Source organism: Chamaea fasciata, unplaced genomic scaffold, assembly GCF_029207755.1.
Source record: "Chamaea fasciata isolate MVZ Bird 193981 ecotype frontalis unplaced genomic scaffold, bChaFas1.0.hap1 SCAF_5, whole genome shotgun sequence".
NCBI classification, from domain to species: domain Eukaryota; kingdom Metazoa; phylum Chordata; class Aves; order Passeriformes; family Sylviidae; genus Chamaea; species Chamaea fasciata.
This window is the reverse complement of record NW_027094090.1, coordinates 48175120-48193908: the sequence shown is the minus strand read 5'-3', so window position 1 is coordinate 48193908 and position 18789 is coordinate 48175120. Positions and strand designations below refer to the sequence as shown.

The 18789-nt window shown below is 43.3% G+C and overlaps 1 protein-coding gene across 9 annotated transcripts in view; it reads left to right on the top strand.

The window, feature by feature from the left end:
• The window catches only part of GRIN2B (glutamate ionotropic receptor NMDA type subunit 2B), a 216179-nt gene that overhangs the window by 127568 nt on the left and 69822 nt on the right, over positions 1–18789 (top strand). For all 9 annotated transcript variants that reach the window (XM_066183544.1, XM_066183540.1, XM_066183538.1 and 6 more), the window contains one exon: positions 11344–11458. In XM_066183544.1, the coding sequence (XP_066039641.1) occupies positions 11344–11458 (115 nt within the window). The remainder of the gene's footprint in view (positions 1–11343; positions 11459–18789) is intronic.

Sequence of the window (18789 nt, the reverse complement as noted above, 5' to 3'; positions counted from 1 at the left end):
AAATTACTATCTTCAGGTGGCCTGCTGCAGTCTTCTTATCTGCTCGTCATGGTTACCTCTCCCCATTGTCTGTGTGTACCAAGCATCTGAGTCACTTGATGCTCACCTGACCTCAGATGCTGCAATAGTCATGGAGTCTAGCCTGGACATGTGGAGTAGGGAATGGAGTATAACACCAAGTCTTTTCAGACTGTTAGAAAAACTATTGATTTACAAAACCATGAAGTCATAGTGCTAGGTCATTTTAGAGGCTCTTTTTTTGGATTAATCCCTGGAAGGTGATGGATTTCCAACTGCCACAGAATGTGGTCTGCTGCACAGAAAGCAAAAAGCTTGATCTCTCAGCAATGCTTGCAAAAAGCCTAATCTGTCAGCAGAACTCTATCTTTTTCCTTGGCAATATGCCTTTACTCTGTTCTAGACAAACATAATTTCTTCAGTTCCATGCCCTGGGTGATTTGTCTTCTTCCAACTTCAACCTCTTTTCCAGCATTGCTGAGGAAGAAGCCTAAGAAGTTGAAGCGCTGTGTTGGGCACCTATCAGGTGGGCCCCATCTCTGTGTTTCACAGAGGCTTCTGAACACTTGACAGCAACTGGAAAAATTATTCAATCCCTACCAATCTGGTCTTGGAGTTGAATTACTGACCTGAATGCAAATATTTCCCTTCTTTTTGCACTTGTCAGGCCTCAGGGATGGATCCCAAAAGATTTTCCAGAATACTATATGAGAATGTAGGAGTGCACTGATCATATCAGCAAACCAGTCACCTTCCTTGTGCTTTGCAAGACCTTGTGTAGCCCATGATCTTTCTCTCTCTCTTACCAAAAGGAAGAGAGAGAGGAGCATGTAAGTTGATTTAACAGAGCCTGGATTACAAACTACATCACAAAATGCTCTACGAAGTTAATAATACAAGGCACAAGTGGGATATGATATAAATGATGTGTGAACTCTGAGGAGGACTTTGGCAGTGTTCCCAGCCATGTTCAAAATGTACCCATGATATTTCTATCTCCCATATTGGGAACCCACTAGAGACAGGCATAAAAGACTGAGGTTGGGTTTATTATCCATATTTATCATTCATTTCAGAATAGCATCTTCCTCCCACACTGATCCATCCTCACGGCACTACATATGCACCCAGCTCAAAGCAGGATTCTTCACACCCTGGCTTTTGGGGCAAGAGTTGAGAATGGTGAGATAGGCTTGAAGTGTGTGTTGGGAAACCCAAAATAGATGGTGCAAGGGAATATGGACTTTGTAGCTATACAGGTGGAACTGATGGAAGCAGTTTGCAAGCTGTTAGGACATGGGACTTTGGGGCAGAGAGAAGGCATGCCTGAATATAGGAATCCATGTGAAAAACTGGAAAGAACTTCTTGGTATTTATGTCTCTTATATATTTTCCCAGTGTTTGGAAAAGAGATGTCAGTGAAAGAAGGGCACAGAGGTGTTATTGCTGTGACTGGGGTGGGTATAAGAAAAGGCTGAGGGCTGGGGATTTGCAGGGTAATTTTTGACCTGGGACCTGGGGTCCAGGGAGCACCCAAATGGGGACATCCTGACTTTCAGAGCCCTGTTGTCACAGTCAGAGCAGAGAAAGTACCAGTCGTGCAGTTGAGCTGGCTGCAGTGATGGTGGCAGTGTAACAGCAATGGCTGTGTTGGAAGTGCTATTGGAAGTGGTGGATGCCAGCAGAGAGCCAAAGGGAAGCATGGCAGACAGGGCAGATTGGGTGGAGAAGCAGCCGCACAGGGAAGGTGCTGATGGTGAGGAGGCTACTAATTGCACTGAGTGTTGTTGGAGTGCTAACTACAAGTGAGGACAAGGATGACTAATTACAGACAGGACTGTGAAGAGGAAGAGGAGGCAGGCATGAGGATTAGTGGGGAGTCTGTGATTATGACACTTTGTAATGAAGAAGATGCTCTGATCAGTGTGTGACTACAAGGATTTGAGCTATGATATTAACCAAAGCTGTGTTCTTCACATGTGCCAGCTTGTGGCTTTCTTGGTTCTCCTTCTGTCTTACTCTTCATTTTATTTGCTACTGCAGCATTTTCCCTCTTTGCATGTAGTGTGGAGAGAAGTGCATAAAGGGTTTAATGTAGGAGAAAAAAAAAGGGAACTAAGAAATCTTAATTTAGACACTACCCCACTGGTGATGCATCCTGTGCCCCTTGTCAGACAAATGTTAGCTGAGAGGTCTTCTCAAAAAGAAAGAGGTTTTCCTAATGCTACAGGGGGGAAAAAAATCACAAGAAAGTTTAAAGGGAAGGGGGAAAATAATAATTAAAAAATGAACCCTAATAGTTCTGAGACTTTCCTCAGCCCAAGGAAGGGTTAATGCTTTAAATGCAGTGTAATTTCAGCGGCACTAAAGAACACGTTTCCATGGAAACATCAACCCACAGAGGGAGAGAAAAAGGGAGAAAGGAGAGGGAACAGCAGCAGAGGGAGAGTGGCTCCTCTGGCGAAGGAAGAGCAACCTCCAGACCCTCCCTTCCCAGATAAAGACAGGAGTGATTATTTATTTTTTTAATCGATTCCCCCTTGGAGATGTTATAGGGAAGAAAGTGATAGGGTGCCAGCTTGGCCAAACTGCTACAGACCCAAGAAAATCCAGTCACACTTTTTGGAGTGTGTCTCCTTGCAGGCGTGACTCTGCTCCTGCCAACACTGTGAATTCATTGCCCCTTACAAATGTGCGAATGCCTTCAACACTTGATAAACTTGAATAACCCCAAAATCACTAGTGGTTTCTCCTTGGGTCAAAAACGTTGAGCTAGTTTTCTCTTTCTGAGAATATAATAAAAGGATTTATTTCAGTCTCCAACTGGTTTAGTCTTGCCTGGCTTCTGTCAGTGAGGGGGACCTTTCTGGCAGATTTGAATGGTTTTCCACAAGCAAAAATGTTCTGAAAGATCTATAGGAAAACTGATGCATTCACCTGTTTAGTGGTCTTGACTCCCAGGACAGAAACTGGAATGAGCTCCAGGTAAATAGCAAGATGCTCTGATGGCTGACTCCACACCAGCATACCAGCCACCTTCAGAAGACCAAAGAAGTCGTTGACATGCACATCTGCTTGGCCAGTTTTTTTTAGCCATGGTCCACTGCCATGTGAGAGATTTCAAGGGGAGGTACAAAAATTATTAAGAAAAATAAGGCTGCTGTCAGCAGGATTAAATTCACTGCATAGGGACAGTAGTTCAACTGGAACATTTTTTTACAGCTCTTCAAATTGGCAGAGCTTGAAAGACATCATCCTGAGTGAAAAATCACTGAAGAGCCTCATTTGACTTCTGTTCTGTGACTGCTTCTCCTATCAATGATTGTATGACTATGCCTTAAGACAGATAAGCAGATCTGAAGGACAACTCCTAACCTTTCAGTATTTGCCTTGTTCTAGTGGTTTGGCTTTCACCAGTGACCTGTTAGTTGCTGCCAAGACATAATTATGACCCATTGTCAGCTGTTGTGACAAATAAAATTTTCCATGCCTTTATTGCCCCATGTAAGCTGATTTTTAGTCCTTTCATATGGAAGAAATACATTGAAAACTATTTTTGCTTCAGAGAAAAGTGATATGTTATCTGTACCTAATGAATAAGGACGGATGTAAAGATGTATCCATAAAAAAATAATACTTAAAAAAAGTAATTGGCAGGAATTTAATAACTCTGTACAGCTTTCCACCTTCATCCAGTTTTGGACTGAACATTTAGTTTTTATTTTATCCAGTGACTGTAACAATTTTGACCTTAAAACTAATTTTCTGTTAGCTATTTTCTGTTACTTAAAGGTTTGGTGAGTCAGTTCAGAAGTATATTTGTTTTTTTCAAAGCTTTTCTGGCTAAAAAACCCTTTCTGAGAATAGACTGATTTCCTATGACATTTATAGATATTTCCAGCTTTAACAGACTATGCTCTTAGAACCCTTTTCCTTATTTTTGTTTTATTTCCAGTGGGGCCAGAAGATGTAGAAGTATATTCCCTAGATACTTAGGACTGTGTCATTTTCCCAAAAAAAAAAAAAAAAAAAAAAAAAAGAAAAAAGAAAAGAAAAAAAAAGAAAAAAAAAAGATAAATTTAGAAGAAATCAGAATCCATAAATCAAGTATTTTGGTTTTAAAAGGGAATATTTTGACATGGAAATCCTATATGCTCTCTCTTGTGATTAGGAGCATGGGAATTTTGTATTCCTATTTCTCCTTCACAAAACTTGAACTAAATCTTCAGTGATATTCCTTCCCCTGTTGAGGTGATGCTGTTCCTTGTAGGATTCTTTCCATGTGTCACATCGCAGATGTGTTTTAATTGGGACTCTTGTCCACAGAAGAAAGGGCGGAAGGTGTCACACAACAGGCCAGCCTCTGTGGGAGCATGATGGTCCCAGAAGCTTAATCTTCTGTCCAAAATTACTGCAGTTTTCAGATCTTATGTTTCTTTTCCTTTCTAACAAAATGTTGACCTCTTCGTGAGAAAATGTGGCCACATTCTTATCCCATTTAAAAAGTGGTTTTGCCAGATAATTTTTCATGGCTCTGGCATTTGTGAAAATAGGTTAGTCAGGATGTCTGAGAGAAAAAAATTATCTTTGGTAGAAATTTCAAGATATTGCTGTGACCGGCATAGCACACAGGGCACAATGAAGATTTATCTTGCTCTTTTTCCCATGAACAGGTTACCTCATCCTATTGTATATTTGTGTATCTTACAAGTCACATACAGTCTAGTTTTGGTACTGTCAGCAACACCCTGGCAGAGGGAGTGTGAGATGCTACTAGGCCTGAATGGCACTTCTTTCCCCATTAATACAAAAGGCAGTGACTGCATAGGATGAAAAGCAAATGGGAGATCAGGTCCTGGATGACATTATGTAGGTGGAGGATAAATTTATTGTGAAAACTCTGAAGCTCACTGAAGCAGCTGGACAAGCAACCTTCCACCTACGTGTCATTACTGTCATGTCTGCCCTAGGTTGGAGCTGACCCCATGTTGCCTTTTGAGGGGTAATTCAGTGACCCTGAACATTGACTCCCCCACCCTGTCTGCTTCCTGATGGATACCTGTCTGTGAGGCAAAATCGTGTGGTGCGATGATGAGTTTCCCCTTGCATTCTCAGGAGGGAGGTTGGGGGCTGCACACACTGTGGAAAGTGAGCTTTGCTTCACATTCTCAGGAATGGTCCTGTCTCATTAGGATCAAGAATGTGTGTAGGAAAGCAGCCCTGCCATTGCTGTGGCTCCCTGCATCCTCCAAGGAGAGATATATCCTCAGTCCCCAGGAACTATCATCTCAGAGTCTTTCTGAAATGACAAACTCATGGTAGATAAATAGAAGAAATGAGAAATAAACTGGAAATGCAAGTTTTTTAAGATTAAGAGAGGGATTGATGGAGAAGATTCATCCTTCCACTGTATATAGGAGCTTTCACTTGGAAGTCTCAGCACACATACACATTGTTTTCAAAACAACTTTGCTAAATAGGTAGGAGAAACAGCAAGGACAGTTCAGCAGAAATTGTCTTCCACCAGAAATGGTTATTTCAGAGGTCAGGATCAAACACCAAAAAAATTCATCTTCGTAGAGGTGAGGGGCCAGTCTCAGGGGATTGACCAGTATCACTCTATTGATGTCAGGTGAATATCACTGATTTATTGCAGACCGGTAGCTGCCCTCTTGTCTTCTAAAAAGGTGTGGGCAGCAGAGACAAACCAAATTAATCTCTTATATCTCTGTTATCTTTTAGCCTGAGGGATATTTCCTAATCTACATGATCTCCAAATCTTTTTGCTTAAAGAAAACAATCTTGAGCTCTGGGCATTTCTCTAAGGCTACTGGTCAGATTGATTCCCAGAAGTAATTTAGGCAGTAGTCTAGGCAGATCTTCTGGTGCAGGATGCCTGTACAGTTTGGAATTTGGTAGTACTCTTTTCTACACTTTCTTTCTTACAGTGCATCTCCCCATATTCAGTGGTACCACTGACAGTGAAAGAGAAAGAAACAAATGCAGAGGAGTGAGATACCGTTCCCTTAAGATTTAATTTTCCTAGTCAATGGTTGCTTCTATTTTTTTTTTTCTAACTTGTTTCGGTTTTGTTCTTCCTAATAGCCTCTTGTTACGTAAAATCAGCTGCACTCATGCCCTTTGCATGGAATCCTTTTACTCTAAATTGTGCCTGACACCAGACAGATGTTACACAGATACAGCCAGATGTGCCTGCCTTTCACAATTCCATAAGCCACTGACAGCGCAGCAGCGTAAGGGACAGTGCAGGGCAGTGAGCAATAGGAGAACCTCTGAAAGGCTCAGCCAGGATCAGCATTTTCAGAACAAATTCCATGGTGAAATTTGATCAAAGGCCCAGGCAGATCCTGTTTTTGCCTTTTTTGGGGGTGAACAATTGGGTTTGCTATCCTGTGGAGCCTGTCTTACCTCAACAGACCTCATGCATGCACAGCTGGGTCTGGATGGCTCTTGTGTTTGAGTTGGCTGTACTCTGAGGTAGATGCAGCCACAGAAATTTTGAACAATGGTATAGAGAAATAATATCTGTATCATTTTAAGCTTTCTATGGGTTTGGAGAATGGAGGTATAAGTCAGAAGTGAAAGGGATCAGTTGTGGTTTTCTTATTTAAAAAATCAACACTATATCAGTCACTCAGATGAAGGCATTAATAGCATAGTTAGTGCTGGTTTAGTCTTTTATCTGTCAATCACTTGCCCCTTCAAGGTCAGAATTCCCATTTGTAGATAAATATACTGGTCCTAGACTCCCTTTTCCCTGTCCCTTGAGTCCACCCCATCATTTTGTCTGTCCATCCTCGTTCAGGAGCAGGTGTGGGGGATGGGCAGGACCCTGCTGCAGGGCTGGATTGATGTACTCTTCCCTGGTTGTTTGCATCAGGCAAAGCTGGGTTGGTCTTGCTGGTGCTGAGAGAGGGAACAGGGTTTGGAGCTGTCGGCACTTCTACTAAAATGCAGTAACATGCTTTTGTTTTTTTTGCTCCTTTCTGGCAATGAAGTGGGTCTGTTCCTTGGTACCTCAGACTGGTGAATTTTTAACACTGTCTCTAGGGGGGGAAAAAAAGCTATTTCACTATGCAGATTCTGTGGGGTAAAGGCCTTTCACTGCTTTCATCTCACTACTGTTATGATTGGCCTCAGTGAGAGGCCATTACAGTGAGATTCCAGACAGGATGATGGTGGTCTGCATCCCCATCCCTTTATCCTGCATCACATTCCACCTGCCTTTTACCCTGCAAAGGTAAAAAGTATCCCACAGCTTTTCTTTCCCCACCCTCCACCTACACCCTGTTTTTCCCTCGTGTGCTGGGCTGCTGAGATGACTCCCCAGTGCTGACTGTGGAGAGGCTGTTTTATTTATATGGTGTATCTTATTCAGGGAAACGATCGATGTAAGGATAATCACGCCATTTCAGACAGACTGCTTGTCTCACTGAAGCATATCAAGCACTGACAGGACACAGGGGAGGGGGTGTGTTTGTGTGTGTGCTGCACACATATGAGGCAGGGAATGTGAACCAATGCAATGTCCAAATTTGCCCCTCCAGTCAGCAGGCTAAGGAGGAGCTGATTCCAAGCAAGGCACTGGAGGCAGGAATAGGAGTGGCTAGTGCTGATTTCAAATGCTTCTCCTTCACAACTGTCTCTGGGGCAGAAAAAAAGTTGGTTAGCACCCTTTCTGTGTTCCCTCAAGCCCCCTGATCCCACACATCTGCCTCTCCAGGCTTTCTCCATCGTTGGCTGAAACCATTTAAAATGCCATCATCTCTCTGCTGGTCCTAAATCGGCTATCTGATGTGGTTTTAATGCTCTATTTGCTATGCCAACCAGCCTTTAAAACACTCTCCTTTAACTTGCAGGGCTGACAGCCTTACATGTAGGATGGGTGAAGTTACCTCAGAGCCCAGGATGGGGACTTAGGTCCCCCCGGGTCTAATTTGCTTTGTGCCCAAGGGCATGTCCCTTTGTTCCTGCCTGCTTGTCCATACCACAGGGCTTATGATGTCAGCCTGTTTCCACAGGCTGTATATGTTTTGCTCTCACCCATCTGTGTTTGGGCATTGCGTCTGCTGCATCGCCACTGGGCTGGCGAAAGGCTCAACCCTTCTGTGCTTGCATCAAGTAGTTCCAAGAAATTGCCACGTAAGCAAAATCTTTTGCTGAAAGGTGCTTCTAGCAAATTAAATTAAATTGCCTGCGTCAGCCCCCACCATGCCCCCTTTCTCTTTCTCTAACTCTCTCCATGTTTGGAGTCCTAAACATGCAGGCACTAAGATTTTTACAGGCATATTTTCCTCCTGGTTTATATCACCTGCATGCACAGCCTGCTTGCCCTCACGTTGTGCCCCTGTTACAGCTGGTGGCTCAGTTCAGACATGTCAGGGAGTCTCTCATCCCCCTGCTTGCCTGCTTAGGGACTGGAGTGTGTGTAGGCTGTAGGGAGGAACCAAATCCCCCTGGCCAGAGCAGGCAGCAATGGTGCTGGTGTCCCAGGGCAGCAGTGCTGCCAAAGGGGATGACTACTGCTGCAGTAATGATGGAGGGCAGAACCACTTGAGTGTGGCTGCCTTGCAACATGCTGCTGACTCGGCCTTCCTGGGAGTCCTTCAAGCCCTGATGCTTTGTCACATAGGCTCAGCGCACCAGAGCAAGCCCTGCAGCTCTCTGTGAGCTGCTCTTGCCCTGCATCCCTGTGTTAGGTGGCAGGACAGAAGAGCAGGGAAAGCTGGGAGGGGATGCCTCTTCTTGTGCACTTCTCCTGCAAACTTTGTAAACATATTGCTAATGGGTTGGAGAGAAAACACTCTGAAGACATATATTGCCAGATTTGGAAACTAATTTCAGTCATTAAGGTGTGAAGCAAGAAATTTTAGTGCTGCTTTAAGTGTAAATCTCAAGGCAGCTCCAAGGATCAGAGTAGTTGATGATCCCACCTTGATTATTATTAGAGGTTCTAATCTTTTCAGTGAGAATGAACATAAATGACACCCTCTTGTCTCATATCTGTTGCTGATTTCTGTGAACTCTTCTTGTCAGGCTGTGCAAGGGAGATTCCTGCAGTGGAATCCTTCCTGGGTGTGAGGAGAAAGAGGGTTGAAAGTGGTTCAATATTGGTGTTTGTTTAATTAGATGTTGGCTTTGGTTACTCATTACTGACAGATAAAACTGCAACTCCCATCAGGCTAATGGCATCCTCATCTTCTTGGAGCCTTTCTTTGTCTTTACTTTGGCAGCCAGGACAAAGAAGTCATGAAGTTATAATCTTGGTCCACTGGAAGATCCCTCCCACCGCCAGAGCCTTAACTAGGTCTTGTAGGGTGCACATCTCTGGCAATAGTCCATGACTGTCATTCCTCAGTACCTCAGAACAATTCACACAGCTGGAAAAAAAAAAAAAAGACAGAAAAAGAGCATGTGTGATCCTAACATGGGATGTTTTATGCCATTAGAAAATATTGCATGGCAAAGATTTTCCAGGTGGAGGATGTTTTGGGGTTTACTCAATGTTTGGGTTCCAAATGGCTTTGGTTTTTGGAAAATAACCAATAGTCTGCCTTTGAAAATTGTCCTGTTGCAGATATTTCATGCTGGGCTCCCTTATGCCTGTATTTCCAATGCTGAACATGTCCCTTGAAGGTCACAACATGGAGCAAGTGTGGAATTTCCTTTAGAAATAAACAATTACTGATTGCACTTGGCAATGGGGAGTTAGTAGATGAGTTTAGTTGATTAATGGAGTTAGAACAAAAAAGTTTGAAAAAGGAAGAAAGTAAAATCATGACCTGATTTTTTTATTTGTTTGAAGAAGTTTCCCTGATAAAATGCTTTCATTAGATTAGCAGGGAGGTCTCTTTTTGCAGATAGTAAGGAAGCATGAACCCACTGAAAGAAAAGATTTTTTTTCCCCTCTTATTTATTTTCTTGAAATTGGTTCAAATTGAGTTCATAAGGGACAAATTGAAGCTGAATATTAGGAAATGTTTCCTGATGTCATGGTGTAATAGAGCAGAAGAACCTCTCATGTCTGTAATAGAAATGTTGCTTGTGTAATTTATAGAACTGTGCAAAGTAGGGGAGGGCAGAGTCCAGGGGCTAGCCCTGCAGGCAGCTTGGTCACCTCTGCCTCTCATGGTGATATGATGCTACTGCTGCCAGAGCAGATTTACAAAGGTAAAATCTACTTCATGCCACAGGATTGTGAATTGAAGTGAAATATATAAACAGGGTAAACTGTCAGAGTGCCATGGAGATGTCATATAAACCACTGAACTGTGTATTTACCTCCTCTTCCCTACAGTGTATTTCTAGATGGTCTGACACTTAAGAAAGCAATAGACCTGATTCTTACTTACAGCAACTCCTCTTTAACATGCTCTCACAATGCAGCAAGGCCTTGAAATGAATGTCGCTGTAATAATCTCAGTCTACTTAAAGGTCTTCCCTATTGCCAGAGCTGAGTAAGGAGGCTTTTGGATAAATGAGATTGAAGTCTGGACTGTTTAACTGTCCTTTAGTACAGCTGACATGAAATGCCCCAACAGGGAGTGTCTTCTGCAGAAGTGATGGGGCCTTTCCAGACAAAGAGAGTCGCTGGTGTTGGCTATAGGACTGATCACTCTTTCGTTTGATTTTCCTGGGTTTAAGGGTTGACTCTGTCCCTAGGAAAAAGGATTTTCACTGGGCTCTTTCAACATCCTTATCCCTGTTCCTAAGCTCCTTCACAGGATCACTCTGGGCTCCATGAGGTGTGCTGGCTCTGATAGGGATAGAGCTTCTTGCAGGCATGCTGCTCCTTCCTCTGGTCTCCACTGCTTCCCTAGTTAATGCCTCGATATTTGGGCTGGGGGGAAGCTGTCTTCACTGCTTCACCTGTCACCCATCACTGTCCTCAAATAGCATGCAAAATCCCCTTTGGAGAGTGAGTGAAGTGTAGGCTGTGGAGTGTGTTTACACAGCTGATTGCTATGGATCCCTCTGCCCTTTGAGGCAGATGATAAACCAGGGACTGTGGGCATACAAGTGTGTGTGACTCTTAGATGTGCTTTTAGGAATTCAGTGAGAGCCAACACAGTAAATCACTTCCCTATCCCAGTCACAAAATAGGGGCAATTTCCCTGCCTTGCCTGATTGTCCCAATTTCTGGACTAATTATACTGTTTTTCTAACTCCTTTCCTCTTACATTTTCCATTGTTTGCACTGTGCTCCTACCCTCCTGATGTGAGCTGGAGAGGGGAGGCAGGGTCTCGTTTTGGGTTTGGTTTCCAAACATTAATGTTCTCCTTGCTCTCTTCTCTCTCCTGCAGGTACCTGATCAATGTCACCTTTGAAGGCAGGAATTTGTCGTTCAGTGAGGACGGATACCAGATGCATCCCAAGCTAGTCATCATCCTTTTGACCAAGGAGAGGAAGTGGGAGAGGGTAGGATATGTTTGGTAATTCTCAAACTGTGTCAGGGAAGAAGGGAGAAGGCTCCAAGCAAATAATCCTCCCTACCTTTCTGTACTTCTTATCAAGGGCTGGCAATCTGCTTCTTGTATCCTGGACCACTGGTATCTCCAATGCTGTCTTCTCCATGCAGGATGCCATTACAGTCTTCCATTAGCATGCATAAAACATTCATCAGCTTCTTTCTGTAACCTCTGAACATAAGTTTTCCGGCCTTTCAGAGGAGATACTTCCACTGTGCCGTGAGTTTCAATGGCTGAGACAGAAAATATTTCTCTGTATGGCTTGGTGGCAGTGAAGTTCCGTATGCTAAATGACTATGATTGAACTACAGCCACACTTAGTAATTTATGCCAGTATTAATGACTGTGCTTGATATATCTGGCCAGTGTCCCTTGCAATTGGATTGCGCATTAAGTAGGATGTGAACATGAGATCATATTGAGTTGTTCAAAGATCCTAATTTGCATATTTTGGAATAATTTGCATGTAACCCAAGACACCATTTTAGAAATGGTGTGAATTTCTGAGTTAGTGGGAAGTTTTGGTTCATTTCACCTCCCACATAAATGTCAGTGGTCTAGGCTCAGAACAAGCATTCCCAAAGGGTTTCAGTTGAAGCAGAGGGGGTAGTTTAAGGGCTAAGAAAATGAGATATAAAAAGTTATGGGTGTGAGAAGTCAGTGCAAAGGAAGGAGAATTCATCAGAACACTTGATAGATATGAGGCAGAAGTTGGTCTGGTTGTGATCATGTGTATGGCTTAGTAAAATGCCCCTTTGTCCCACCATGCACAGAAAACTTTCTCTCCTTGCCTGCTTGTTCCATGCATGGACTTGCACGTGACCTGCTTGGTGAAAGTGAGGGAGAAATTAATGGGGAACAAGAATGAAGTGGGGAGCTGTCAGGAGAAATGTATTCAAAAGAGAGCTGTAGGAACAACTTGTGAATGAGACAGAAGAGCGATCACATTAGTGCCTGGCAGGCACTAAGGTCTCCCAGTAGTTGCAGAAATTTGGGAAGAAGGTGAAAGGCTCCAGCTTGTGCCTGGTTTCCAGGAGGACCTGTCTACTTCATAGTCTTGGCACTATTCAGACCAGGTGAGGGTGTGTGGTCTGGGAGAGTCAGAAGAGGTCTTTGTGGCCCAGGAGTGTGAGGAAACAAAGGGCATGGCATAGCATGTGTGGACAACTCTTGGACATATCTGAAGGCAGGCTGTCTAGATACTGCACAGGGTGTGGACATTGCAAAGCTCAGGCTGTAGAGACCTCACGTCAGGCTCGGTTTGTCACTCAACTTCATCAAATCTTGCCAAGAAAAGTCCAGGAGGATTTGTTCCTAGCTGGCACCAAATTTGTTCTCATGGGGGAAAATTCCATCGTCAGAGAAGGAAAATGAAGCAGTAGCAGCATGAATCCCCCTAGGGGTTATTAGCAGGGCTGGCTGTGGGAATCTGTTGCTGGAATGCTTTTCAGTCTCTGGGGAGGCACAGCTAAATACAGTCCTGTTTTTATCTTGCCTGTCACATGCTTCACATGTCACACCCTCAGTGAGGGTTTGGTGGCTTCCGTCAGTGGTATGTAGGGTTGTTCAGTTTCTGAGAGTGTATTTGTGGTTTCTCAGGTGAACCAGACAATTAGTAGAAGGGATCCTGGTCATCAGGAGTGTTGGGATTAGACCTGTGACCTGCTCGAGCCTTGCTGTCTGTGGGGACTACTTGGCATCCATTAAACCAAAACAGTCCTCCATTTCATAGGAGCTGGGTCTGGACTGAAATGACGCTATGATGAACTATGGTATTAGTGGTAAGAAAAACACGTAGTGCTTCCTGGGCACAAATGTTTTATCTTGAAGTGGGTGTCTTAGAGAGGATCAGATTATTATAATCAAACTCTGAACTGGTTGAATTTTATGCTGGCAGGTTCTTCCTGGGAGACATTGAAGTCATCTCCAACATGTTCTGATCACAGACCAAAACCTTTCATATCTGGAACCTCATGCTCTTTTTCTTTAATTTTTTTCCATTCAGCAGAAATGCAAACATATAAAAAAAAGTGTGAAACAGATATCTTTGCAACAAAGATAATAGTTTTTTTCTACGTTTGCAAAGAGTCAGGCAACACAAACTGTTGGCCCTTAACAACTGCTCCCAGGCAATGCCACAATACAAGAAATTATTAATATATTTTTAGCACATAATTCCAATACCTTTATAAGTGCTTTGGAACATCATCCAAATTCTCACTAATTTTATGTAAATAGCAAGGTGCTTCATCATGTCAACTTTTAGGCAAACACTTAGGCAAGTAGGAGACATGACATGAAAGGCTCCATGGGAAACACTGATTTGGTCCAGTTGCGTTCACTGTAGCTCAGTCTTTACACACTTTTATCCATGATCAGATGCTATACCTGGAAGGAATATCAAGAGGTCATCTAGTGCCTCCCTGTGCCCCAAGAGAGGGTTTAACTAGACTGAAATTATTCCTGACAGATGTTTGTCTGACCTGTTCTGAGAGACCTTCAATGCTAGAATTCCCAAGAAATCCCAAGTCAATCTCTTCTATGGCTTCTTTCTCCTTACTGTGCTAAGTTTTTCTAATGTCTAACCTAGATTTCCCTGGCTGCAATTTAAGCCCATGAATACTTTGTGTCTCCCAAATGGACATAGGGAATTGTTTATTTTCTACCACTACTTATCTTCCCTATGTGTGTTTGAAGTCTTCTATCATGTTGTCTCCCAGTCATCTCTGTTGTAGGTTAAACAAGAATTTGTTCAGTCCTGCTTGGTAGGTCATGTTTTCTAGTCTTCTGATCATCTCTGTTAGCCTCCTCTGGGTTTAGTAACACGGTTTGCAACTCTGTACAGCTTGGTACATTTGATTCTTGAAAGATGGCAAATGGATTTTGAGGGTATGTCTCATGGAGTAGAAATACATAAAAAGATATGTTTTAAAATAGGTGTGAAGTCTTCCATTTTCTGAGCAGCAAAGATCCAGATAGTGACTGAACTGTTTCAAGACTTCAGGTCTGTGAAATCTTTTGCGATTTTGATTTTTTCCCCAATTTGTGAATAAATATCTTCACAACCTCACCAGTTATTTCAGAACAGGAATTAATTTTCCAGAGAAGCTGTAGCTGCCCCCAGACTCTGATGATGATAAATCTCCTCATGAGTGCCTCAGACAAACTGAAGCCTTGTAGGGCTGACAGTCATGAAAGCACAAGAAGAGAAACCACTTTCTACAAAGGGGCAGTAACTTGAGCTCTCCTGCTTGTCTTAACCATGAGTAATGATTCATCATGATAAGCACATGTGCTGAATTTAATTCACTTCTCTATACTCTGCCCCTTGGGGACAGAACACTGTATGCCTTTCCTCACTACCTTTTCATCAGCTGGTTAGTAAAGCTCTTAGCTTCAAAGGCCAGATAGCTCAGGTGTGCTTTGGGGGCCTTGATGCCGCTGTTGTATTTATCATAGAGGTGCAGGTATGCAGATGGAGGTGGTGAAGAATGTCTACTCTTACACCCCATGAAGGGCCATGCCTCAGTGCAGTAATGAGTGGGAGCCAGGTGTCTTGCAAAGTGAGCCAGAGGGTCAGTACTACACTAGTTTTTATGTCAGTGGGTTGTGATATTTTGTGTGGAAGAGCTTTCACCCAGTATTTTTCTTCACTATTTGCCTTTTTATTCTGCTTTCCTGTGATCCCACATATGATGATGACTTAATTCTGGGTTCATGATCCCTTTTGGAGAACTAGCAAGTGCTGCTATCTCCAGCTCTTGATCACATACTCCTTCTCTACTGAGTCCCTACCCCACTAGCTCCCTGCCAGCAGTCCTGTCCCATTAGCTCCTAGATCCTCATTTTCCTCATTTTCCCCCAGAAAACATGGGGGTGACACAAATGTTTTGAACTTTGAGGCCTTCTTTCAGATTCTTTCTCTAACTACTAGTGAGTTTTGTATCACTTCTATCACTAGTTTGTGCTCAGCCTCTCCGTTTTGCTGATGCTTCTCTGCCTCTTCTCTTTGGTGTGTCGCTGGGGATTCAGAGCACCTTTCCATGAGGCTCCTGACACCAGCTTCTTGTGCCACCCCACAGACCCCTTTGATTCACAAGCTCCCTCCATCTCTTACCAAGCATGCTGCATTCACTCCTCTTCCTGTCTGAACAAGCAAATCCCCAGGTGATGGTTTTGGTCAGGGTGCCACTACAAGCCAACTTAGAGGACAGATGGAAAACTTATGTTGGAAGATTCATTCTCCTTTCTGTATGTACTAATCCTCTGCCCCTATCAACCTTCACCCTGTTTGGCAGATAAAACGTTTGCCTGCTGCTGGTGCTATAATTATCAGTATTTGACTTTTGAACTCTTCAGCTTCAACAGGGTCTGTTCTGCTTCCTCTAGCCATTGGTGTGACCATGATTACAAATTCATGGGCAGGCTGTTCCTAGCCTGTACTCTTACACCATTGTACACATTAGTGCTCCCTGGGAATGGGGCCATTTGCTGTGACATCCTGTCAGCTGCCTCAGTGACTGTAGACTTCCAGGACTTCCTAATGCTGCAAGGGGGTGGAAAATAGTGCTACTAGTCTCTGCCACATGGGCTTTCCAGAGATGTGTTCAGCCTCAATCACAGTCTGCACAAGATGAGTTTGTGAACTCCTGTGACCCTGCCTCCAGCTTGGTACAGAGCACCATTATGCCCATCCATGCCTGGGAAGGGTTCCTCTGGGATATGGGAGGGGGATACAGAAAGGAAAAAGGATTTAGAAGAGAAAAATGAAAATTGAAGATTTCCCTTATCTAAAAAAATGAGGAAAGAGAACAAGATAAATTTTTGGACACATAAATGATTGTTGAAAAAAGGACATACTGGTCAGCTGCTTTTCAGGGCCCAATGGGGAGAAAGAAGAAGTTGTCTTGCTAAATTTTCAAGCAGAAAGATTTCAGTTAGATATGTAGGGAGCTGTCTAATTATTGACATGGTGAAACATGGTGGGGCTCATTTGCTGGTAGAGGTTCATTTGCTGGAGGACATAGAGAAAAATATCCAACAGTGCAGGATCTCAATCTATCTTGTCCTGTCTCTGAGCTGGTGGATGCAGTAAGTGATCTCTTGTGGTTCTCTGCCAGCCTACATATCCGATTAGATGAGCAAGACAAATCTGAAGAGTGTCTCACAAAAAGCAGCTTATTTCATAGGAGAGAGAACCTGGGTTATGGACAAGCCGATCAGCAGAAACTTCAAGCCTGATCCAGTGAGGACAAAATTTCTTCAAGCTTCCACCATGAACCTTTTGTATGAGAAGGCAGCTGGTATGTGAAGGCTATTGTGCACAGCTGTGAACAAAAGCTCTTACGGAGGCACTTGTCACCTCCTGAAGTCTGCACCTTTGGGGAGCTGATGAACACCACAGAGATGCTGAAGAGGCTGTAGCATTTGATGATGATGCAGCCTTCAGGCCTGATCTCAAGTCTTACTGTGCATTAAAAGAAATATTCACTGTCATCTCTTTGTGAATGTCCCAGTGACAGAAATAACAGGGAAGAGGACTGAAAATACTGATCAGCATTCTTAGCTTTTAGTAATGGTCCATGCGGTACTGACCACTTCGTGAAGAATCAATATGAATCATGTTATCCTATCTGTTACATTGTTTAGCAGAAGGAAGGACTTAGGTTTTTTTTATTTCACTTTCTTAGAGAATAAAAACCTCCTTTAAGAAGGCCCTTTAAAAATAGGAGAGGAACAAGAATGTGAAGTGAAAGCTGCAGCTGTACAAATCCAAGTCTTCTCTGTAGGCCCTGCCCTGCCTTTGGAAAGATGATTAGATTTTTTTGAGACTCTTTCTACCTTGTGTTGTCTGGTGCCCACCTAGGCAAGCCTTTCTGATCCCTTCCACATGCATGCACATGTATGCTTGCCTCCATGGGGTAGAAATTACTGCCTTTGGTAAGTTCTTCTCTGTGCATGGAGTTATGGCAGCTTGCCTGTATGTCCAGGTAGGAAACGATTTCTTATTCCACCGACTCTTTTTACAGTGCGACAAGATTGGATTGTTTTTGCCAATCAGTCTTGTTTTGGTAATTTTGCAGTGTACGTGGGATATTAATACTCATTGTCCCTGGGGAGAAATGTCATAGAAGTTTGTTTAAACCTACTCAGAGTAAGTGACTGATTCTGTTCCCACAGAACCAGGTTTTAGAAGGATATAGCTTCTCTTAGGGCAGAGGGACTGTTCTGGATTCAAGCACGTATGGCTGAAATTAGAACAGGAGTCTACATGCATTTTCCCCCTTATTTTTAAAGTGTTCTTTCTGGACATGTCTCTAAGAGACCATAATTTGCTGAATGTCTTACTTCTCATTAGACAGCAGACTTGCATCAACGAATACATATTTTATGGATATCCCACTCCCAAGTGAGTGTCCCTTAGATACCTGATCTAGGTCACATCTGATGGGTCTGTTTATGACCCTGATTCAATCAGACAACCAGATGGCTTTATTTGTGCACCAATGCTGCACCCACTGCCAGGATCTGGCCTGACTTCTCACAGTTGTCCAGGATCTAACTGTGTGTATTTGTGGCTAATTATGGCCATATTAATCTTACACTCACTCCTAAGGAGAAGGGCAAATTCAAGGGCCACACAAAGCCTTTCTTAACAGAGGATAAACGGAACAATCTTTCTGAAAAAGCCTTCTATGTAAATCTTGGAGACATGCTGGTCAAACTGTGTCTTTGCTGGATTACTGCATCCTGCAATAATAAGCTAGTCTAGCTCTGACCAAAGAGAGCATATTGGGTGTCTCTTCCTAACCACTGTATGTTATGTCATTATAAGCTGTCTGCTCTGTTTGCCTCTTGCTGAAGCAGTTCCTGACTTTGCTTGAATTTTGGAGTGTATTTGCATGATTCATGAGCCTGCAGAAAAATATTCTGGCTCTTCTCCACCAGACCCTACTCCCTTGCCACTGGAGGGAATTCTTACATTGAAACAATGACAGCTTCTTGGAGAGACCTTGTCCTCTTATGCAAATCAGATATTGGAATATCTGGAGATCTTTATTAAGCCCAGGCTGTAGTTAGAATGCCTCCTACCATTTCTGTGCTGGTGTAGCTGATGAGGGTGATAGCAGCCATCTGACCTTTACTGGGGTTGTCAACCTAACTCCTTGGAGAGGGGATCCCGGAGAATTGTGCTCAGTGTACGAATGTGATAACAGCATCCAGCCACAAGAGAAGACTGACCTCACCTCCATTGCATTCTGGATGAGAACTCTTGTCTGG